Consider the following 8,821-nt stretch of genomic DNA (forward strand, 5'->3'; position numbering starts at 1 on the left):
TATTTCACTTTATTCACATTCATTCACTTTACTGGGGAAATGTGGCACGTCAGTGAAAATAGTCAAGTTTGATGAACTCTCCTGTGAAGCTGGAATATGGAATTTGTCCATCACTGCATTGTGGCCTCTTTGATGTTCTGACATGTGAATCAGCAATTTTTAAACTTTGAAACTTACATAACATAACTGGATATTTTATATTTTTTCAGCGTTGTGCTTTTGGGCAGGAGAGTGAATATTTGGCCTGGTTTAAATGCCTGGTCTGTTTGTGTTGTTTGCAGAGTTTGTGGTCCAGACATGTTTGTGTGCGTGCTGGTACACTGGCACATAACCTGTATGCAGGGTACCTAGAGGTGTGTTTGTTTATGTTTTAATGCGTGTGCTCTGCAGCGGCTTGCACATGACAATGTGTGCCTTTGTGTGTGTCTGTGTGTGTGTGTGCCTGTGTGTGTGTGTGTGTGTGTGTGTGTGTGTGTGTGTGTGTGTGTGTGTGTGTGTGTGTGTGTGTGTGTGTGTGTGTGTGTGTGTGTATTGGCACACTCTTGTATACCCTTTATCCGAGTGTACCTCAAATTGTGTATGTTTATGTGTCAATGCCTGTGCTTTGCCACAGTTTGCACGTTACTGTGTGTGTGTGTGTGTGTGTGTGTGTGTGTGTGTGTGTGTGTGTGTGTGTGTGTGTGTGTTTGACATCGTATCGCTGCATCTCCTTGGCTTGCACGCTTCGTCTCATCAGGGTAATTTAAGAGGTGCAGAAATGCCTTGCGGTGTGTGTGTGTGTGTGTGTGTGTGTGTGTGTGTGTGTGTGTGTGTGTGTGTGTGTGTGTGTGTGTGTGCGTGCACCAGGAACCGCCCGTGCACCCACGGCGGGGTCCAGGGAAGGGGCAGCTTGCTGTGGCTGCGGCAGGGCGGAGGGCTCCAGCCTGCTCCAGAGCTGCTCTAGTATTTCGGGCTTGGCAACGGAGGCTCGTAAATAGTGTTTTTACTGGCGGGTGGCTGCGTTGGGCGAGTGCCGCACTTTCAGCGCGGGATCGCAGCACTGATTGATGGCCGCAGCGTGGCTGAGATGGAGGAGGTGGAGAGAGGAGAGAGTGATGGGTGCAAGACAGCAGAAATGGATGCAGACATGGCAGACACGGCAGGGCTGGGGGTTCTTCCTCCTCCCCAATCCACTGTCCTGATCCTGGGTCGCACCCTGCACAGTCTCCTGCCCCTCGGCCAGCCCGGGACCTCCTGCCCAGGACTCTCTGCCCCTCCTGCCCCACGGTCAGCCCGGGAACTCCTGCCCAGGACCCTCTGCCCCTCCTGCCCCACAGCCAGCCCGGGACCTCCTGGACGCGGGGTGGACTGGGCTGGAACTGGGCCTTGCAAACGCACACCAGCATGATGTTCTGCATACAAACTCCCACTGAAACATTGGGTCTACCCCCTGGTAGGTAGGTCGAGTGGAGGTAGAGTAGAAGAACACAGTAGATGAAGAAGAAGAATGAGGTAGAGGTAGTGTAGAGTGATGTAGGAATAGAGGCAGAATATGGGGATAGAGTAGAGGGAGGTCGAGTAGAGGTAGAGTAGAATAGACGTACAAGTAGAGGTAGAGTCAAAGTAGGTAGAGGTAGAGGAGACCGGAGACAGACTAGATGTTGAGTAGAGGAAGATGGAGTAGAATTTGAGTTGGGTTTTTTTTTCCCAAGCTTCTGGTTGGTGGCTTAAAGCCGCAAGCAGCGATGACCAGGTCCTGTAAGTAAGCAAGCGTCGGTGGGACCCGAAAAATCAAGTTTGCGAAAGTACTGAGCATGAAAACCACCAAAGAGTGACTAAAATCGCACCTATAACTGTTGGCACCAGAAACGCGGCTGAGATGTCGATCTGTTCATCAGGGTAAAGGACCGTTTCTCCTCTAACTTGACAAACCGCTTGTTCAAGAGCCTGCGGAGCGTGTTTTCGGGACTTCCCCTTCAGCAGATCTTCTGGTCATGTTTCCATATTTGAGGGAGTGAGCCGATGCTCTGTGGGTCCTCAGCCGGAGCGGGGCGGGGCGGGGGGCGGTGCCCCTTTAAGCTTTAGAGAAAACATCTGATGGAGCCGCTGAGTGTTCCCACATTGGCAACATGAATAGAAGCCTTCATTGCAGTGCATGTGCATGTGTTTTTGAGCACTTTGCGCATGTCTGTGTGTGTGTGTGTGTGTGTGTGTGTGTGTGTGTGTGTGTGTGTGTGTGTGTGTGTGTGTGTGTGTGTGTCTGTCTGTGTGTGTGTGTGTGTGTATGTGTGTGGTTTGTGTGTGTACGTAAATAACTCTGGGCGGGGGCAGAGAAGGCCGAATTGCCCAGTCGGGTGTTCGGGGCTTTTTACTGAACGCTGGTGTCTGAATCAGACTGATTCATGTTATTTTTAGGCGGCGGCAGCAGAACCAGCGGCTCCTCAAAGAACCTCCACCCTGAAACCCCGCACCTCCTCTTCCTCCTCCTCCTCCCCCTCCTCCTCCTCCATCTTCCTCTTCTTCTCAAATAGAAGCTTTGTGTGTTCTGTTGATTGGTTGACGTGGGGAACCCTCAAGAGGTTCTACATAGAAACATTTCAGAGTGTTCCTTTTAAAGTCAGATTTGATTCATCACATACTGTATACACATGTGGTTTTATTCATGTTGTCTTCTTATCTTCATTCCAGCATCTTTCCAGCACACAATCTTATTTTTGTTCCTGATTCGCATAAGTGAAGTATTTGTCAGTGAAAGCCTTGATCATCGGGTGAAGGTCTTTTGATTTTGGTCGTGTTTTGTCCTGGCTGGGATCCACTAGATGGATGCTGTCCTTCACAGCAGGCGGCCCTGAACCCCACCGCGTGGCAGTGAATTGGGCCTCAGGGAGCCTCGCTGCAGCTCTCTGTCCCCCCCTGGTGGAGCCTGACCGCACCCCAACAACACACAGCAGCATGTAGCGTGGTTGTTGTTTTGGGTGTGCGTTCCTGTTGTGCGCTTGCTTACCTTGGATCGTAAGTGGAACAGGCTCTGAAACGGTCTTCCACGAAGTCTAGGACCACCTACAGTGCGGATCCTGGGACCTGCGGATCCAGGGCTACCTGCCGATCCAGGACCGGCTGCAGATCCAGGGCCCTGGTAGAAGGCTCTGGTGGAGCCTTGCACCCGTTTGGGTGGCTCAGGATGTACAACGGGTGGTCTGGAAACCAGAGGATCGCCGGTTTGATCCCAGGCTCTTTTTGGTGGCACGTCAAAGCGTCTTTGAATCTTTGACACTGCGCCGCTCTGGCATCGGCCCCTGAATTTCGCATCTTTTCTACCAAATTTCCCCCCAGGGATTGATGAAATGTCATGTTATTGACTGTGGCCATGGCCTTGACACCTAGTTGGTAAAAATGTGTTTTTTCATACATTCTTGTTCAAAATCTGCATTCGATTAGATTAATATCATGTGATGCACCCGACCTACAAACACAACAAGGCCTTGCTCCTCTTTTTCACTCTTCCTCCGTCTGTTATTCTGTCTGTATCCAGACGCTCCGTCCTACGGCTCCTTTCCTCCCCGCCCATCCGCCTCATCCCTCTCTTCTCCGCTTCCCCCAGGTATGAAACGCCCATTCAGTCCACCGGCCCTGCCCAGCCCCGAGCAGGACGGCCGGGGGCCCCGCCGTGGCTCCCAGGACGAGGGCGTAGTGGCGTGCGAGCAGCCGGCGGGGGGCGGCGCTCTGCCGCCGCCGGCGCACCACCGAGCCAAGAGGGAGAGGAAGCATCGCAGCTACACGCTGTGCGAGGTGTGCAACATCCAGCTGAACTCCGCCGCCCAGGCCCAGATCCACTACAACGGCAAGTCCCACCAGAAGAGACTCAAGCAGATCAGCAACGGGAAGATCCCGCCCGAAAAAGGTAAGGACCCAACGCCCGACGGAGAGAAAACCCCGAGTTACAGACGCGAAGCGTGGACGGTTTGATTTCAGTCCTGTACTCCACCTCTAGTGCAGGGTCTGACCTTGCTCATGTAATCATTTGGTTTTGTTCCCAGAAAGGGTTTCACACATGTTCACTCATCTACACTCACACTGAGTTTATTCCAAGGAGCGGAATCTGATTTTACAACTTGAGCCGCCCTTTGCCGGCCTGTCTGAGCGTACATACGTAGAATCAAACTGACGGCTCTGTGGAATACTCTTTTCTGATTGGTCAATAGCATGTGATCAGCCGTCAGTTATTTTTGAGTAATGACCACTGATCTGTTAATAATTACTGCTAATAATATACCACTTCTCCACGGGGGTTTCACGTCCCCCGTCTCACTCCGCCTGCCCGTGGCGCCAACACTTGCTCGTGGCGCCATCTTGTGACACTACAGAGAAACTACAGTAAAAGACAACGCAGACGTCATTATCAAAGTCTTAATGTCCCATTCAGCGCGACCCATTTCACGACGTACGGAAATGTCCAATTTAACATTAATAACAGTCATTTATAAAATTTTTTAACTGTTATAACTAATAACAATTATTTTGCGATAATGAGCGGCCGGCTGGACGTTATACCCATAGCGACAAACATTAAAATATGAAAATGCAAACGCATGGCAAGTCGCGGGTTAAACGGGAGGCGACGACCGCGGAGGACCAAGCGGCGTAAACACACAAACACACACTCACGCACTCCTCCGTCCTGTGGAGAATCAAATTGCGAATCTCCGAGAAGAATTGCTTCTCTGAGAAGCTTGTGGGTGGATGGATGCCCGGCCGCCTGCCGAGGTGGTGTATACTGCGGCGGGAAGGAAAGGTGGATGGTGCGTATGGTACCACAGTGTATCACCCGGCGCAGCACATGACGCAAGAGCGCATCCAGATCGTAGATTCCACTTTACCACATGAAAGGATCTGTTTAGACACACACACACACACACACACACACACACACACACACACAGACACACACACACACAGACACGCACGCATGCACACACGCTCACACACACACAAACACACACACAAACACACACACACACACATACACACACACACACACACACACACACACACACACACACACACACACACACACACACACACACACACACACACACACACACTCATACACTCTGCAGTCTCCACCCTCCAACCTGCTCTCTGTACAAGTTCAACAAATTGGATTTCATTTGTTCCATTTGCCTCAATGTCTGCAGACGGAGCCCTGGGCTGCACGTGCACAGACATACAATACCCACACACATAACCACACACACACCCACACCCACACACACACACGCACACAAACAAACACACGCACACACATTCACACACACACACACACACACATACACACACATACACATTAATCTTCTTGGCATTTTTCAGGGTAAAAGTATCGAGAAACACGACAACTGCAGTACGCACGGACATGGTTGAGGTCTCGTTCGTACCAGGACGTTTCAGATTGCTTGTTGTTCTTGTTTGATCGATATCAATGTACATTTGGAGCAGAAATTGGTGAAAAAACGTTTTTTTATGTCAGTTTTAACCCTAACCCTAACCCTAACCCTAACCCTAACCCTAAGTTATATAACTCTCTAGCTTCGTCTCCCGGAAGTCATTTGCATCCAATGTGCGCCCTGTGGGCTTGCATAGCGTTTGCTACGCGTAGACATAAATCCAGAGCAGATGCTGCGTCTAATGGGAACTCGGAAAACTGTGACTCGTGCTGCGTTTTTACAGAACCCCAAAGGGTCACGTCCACGTGTTTGTAACTTCTGTAACTCGGTCTCAGTCTCGGTCTCGTTCCAGCAGTCTGTCAGTATTCACTACACTAGCGTTCTCAATGGCCACGCCCCCCCTTACCTTGAAATAAGGGGGGTAAGGGGGCAGGTCATCGCTAATCGACCAGTTCGCCGAACGACCTGGTCCTAGGAACGGAACTTGGTCGTTTAGTGAGGAGTACCTGTACATACCTAAAAAAAAAAAACTGGACCCTGTGTATTGTTGCCTGCAATGATATTTATTATTATTATTATTATTTTCATTATCATTATCATTATCATTATTATTATTATTATTATTATTATTATTATTATTATTATATTTGTACATTTAATTGCATTATCCTGCGAGTTCTGACTTAGTTCCAGTCTGATTTGTATGTTTGGGAACGTGCACGCCCCGAAGATTGTAACAGACTCCCACACATAATGAATGAATGCAGCGAGGAGGATCATGGGAATGAAGCTCTCACACTCGGCTTATCTGAAATGAGATCCGGTGAGCTCTTAATGACTTCGCCGCCGCTCTGCTCCAGAACTTCACACTGAACCGAGGCAGAGGGGCAGAACGCCGCAGCGGCAAACCCACCCCGTGTGTTGCTCACGCCGCACGGCTCCACGCGCTCTCGCCGCTTGCCCCAGTTTCTGCCGTCTAATCCCTCCCATCGCTTTGGCAAGCCGACCATATTTCTGGCCGAAGTAGAAACGCCCGATGCTGCCTGGTACAATGCGTCCGGAAGGAAAAGGCGACGCGCACTGGATCCGTCGGGGCTTTCGTCCCCAAAATAAAAATGGATCTTCGAGTCCCTGCGAGCATTCTTTGTATTTACGTATTTCCAGAAGCGGCTCTGAGAGTGAGAAAAGTGCTCTCACTTTCAGGTGTGGCGCTCGGTGGAGTGCCGGTGCTTCCCCGGTGCCCCGGCGTGAGCGGGACGTCGTCTCCACTACGCCGCTGGTCTGCTTTTTCGCCGAACGGCTTTTTCTCCGAACTGCCGCAGTTTCTTATCGGCCCGCGGGTTCCGGGTCACCCGACCAGCCGGCCTTTTGTAGTGCGCGGAGTGTGAACTGAGAATATTCGGCGAGGATTCACTAAGAAAACACTTTGCTCGCCTCCGGGGGGAGATTCAGGCGTCATGGCACAAAAAAAAACGGTGCAGTCGGGAAAGAAATACAAACTAAAATGAGATGAGAGATAACACGCACGTACACATCTACAGTATCAGTTGACATGGAGTAGGACTACACTCACAGAGTAGTGAGCCTGCAGTGTCAGTCAGCCTGCAGTAAGTACAGCCCACAGTATTGCAGTATTACTGGTGTAAGTGGCGATGAAGCAGCTGATTGGTTCCTACCGAGAGCCTGTGGGAGGGTGATTTTTACGGCGGTAATAATGACGAGCTGATGTGCTTTTCATACAAAGTAGCCTACTGGCAGATTAATATTCACTTTTTTCTTAGTTGTGGTCTACAGCGTTTACTCACTGAGTGATTTTTGTCGGCCAGAATGTCAGGTTAGACTTAACATTTCCCCAATATTATATTCTGAATTACCGTAATTATAGCTGATTACAGTGTGTGTGTGTGTGTGTGTGTGTGTGTGTGTGTGAGTGAGAGCGTTGGGGTTTTTTTCTCCGACATTGTCATTATATCCCATTTTCAATGAATTTGTCGTGGTGACGATTGCTGCGTTGCTGTACACACTATTGGCAAAAGAAAGCTTAACAGACTGAACGACTACCCCCCCAAAATAGTCAAATAAAATATACAGAATTAGCCAAATATTCAGAGAAATAGCCAAGTCAAAAAAACAAATTGCCAAATATATATATATACATACTGTATATACACTGTAGATTCTATTCTGAAAGCATTACATGGGGCTAATTGACAGCTTGGTTGCTAAAAAATCTATAAAATTAAATAGTATAAAGTAATAGAGGCATGGTAACAATGAGTAAGCAAGTATACACTATTACTATTATGGTCTGTACCAAACAACAAAGTTGTTTTTTTTCACCCATAATCAAGTTAAACTTGAATTGGCTTAAAGGGGAGGGACCCTGAGACCGTGCTACCAGTGGACTTAATCACATAGCAACGGGTCGTTCCCATGGCAACGCCGGCCTGATTTCCTAACTGATGATGGGATGAAGAGTGATGATGGCGCTTTGGTTCCATTGTAGCGAGCCCAGAAATCCCCACCACTGCGATAAAAAACAATCCCAAACACCAATTTTTTTTCAACCACCCATCGTGTGTATGTGGGCGATAATTCAGTTTAAGTTAAAGAAACCGCTGCTTAAAATACATCAATGGCTGTTTAAAAGCTTAATTCTGCTACAAAACCACTATTTTGATATGAAGTTTATGGTCAAGTGAGTTTTTGGAGGACAGTTTACCTGAATCAGAATCAGAAACAGTGTATTCCGTCAGGTACATTTACACGGTACAGACTCTGGCAGACGGTTAGCATTAAAAGGCTTAACAGTCTGAAAAAGGAATAAGAGAATAAAAGTAACAAAAAAAAAGTCATTAAAAGTGTGGTAAAAATAACATTTTTAATAAAATTGAAATTGTCAAATATATACAGATAGTCCCCCAAAGAAATACAAAACATAAATTGTGAGATATATACAAAAGATATATAAATAGACCAAAATATTTATTATATGATAAAAACAAATCTTCTGAAATAATAAAGATATAGAAACCTCAAGGTGCTGCAAGAAAAAAAAAAAAGATAAAAGAAGAACAATACAGGGAAAAATAAAAACAAAGAATAAAAACAGGATAAAAACAAAGTTGTGTTTTGGGGTTGGAACTGAACATTGAGGTGGCACATACAACTAAGTATTAATATATATATATATACTGTGTGCATATATGAGCTGTATGCAGATTTTGAAGATGGGTGTCATTGTTTTTATTGACAAGCTGAATGTGATTTTTTTTTTAAGCCTTTTAAAAAGCTCATATTAAATTGTTTCCAAAGGCGTTTTTTTTCTTCTGCTTTGAAAAATGAAAGAAAAGAGCATTAATTTATAATCGTATTGCATTACCGTGGCACATTTATAGATA

General features: G+C 47.4%; 1 protein-coding gene across 1 annotated transcript in view; it reads left to right on the forward strand.

Moving 5' to 3' along the window:
• Positions 1–1,126: 1,126 nt before the first annotated feature.
• Positions 1,127–8,821, forward strand: part of znf385c (zinc finger protein 385C) — a gene marked incomplete at its 5' end in the record, with an annotated part of 96,715 nt that continues 89,020 nt past the window's right edge. The window contains 3 exons of the mRNA XM_080010088.1: positions 1,127–1,342; positions 3,034–3,115; positions 3,581–3,880. Coding sequence (XP_079866214.1) covers positions 1,127–1,342; positions 3,034–3,115; positions 3,581–3,880 — 598 coding nt within the window. The remainder of the gene's footprint in view (positions 1,343–3,033; positions 3,116–3,580; positions 3,881–8,821) is intronic.

Source organism: Zeus faber (genome assembly GCF_960531495.2).
Source record: "Zeus faber genome assembly, chromosome: 11".
In the NCBI taxonomy this organism is placed as follows: Eukaryota; Metazoa; Chordata; class Actinopteri; order Zeiformes; family Zeidae; genus Zeus; species Zeus faber.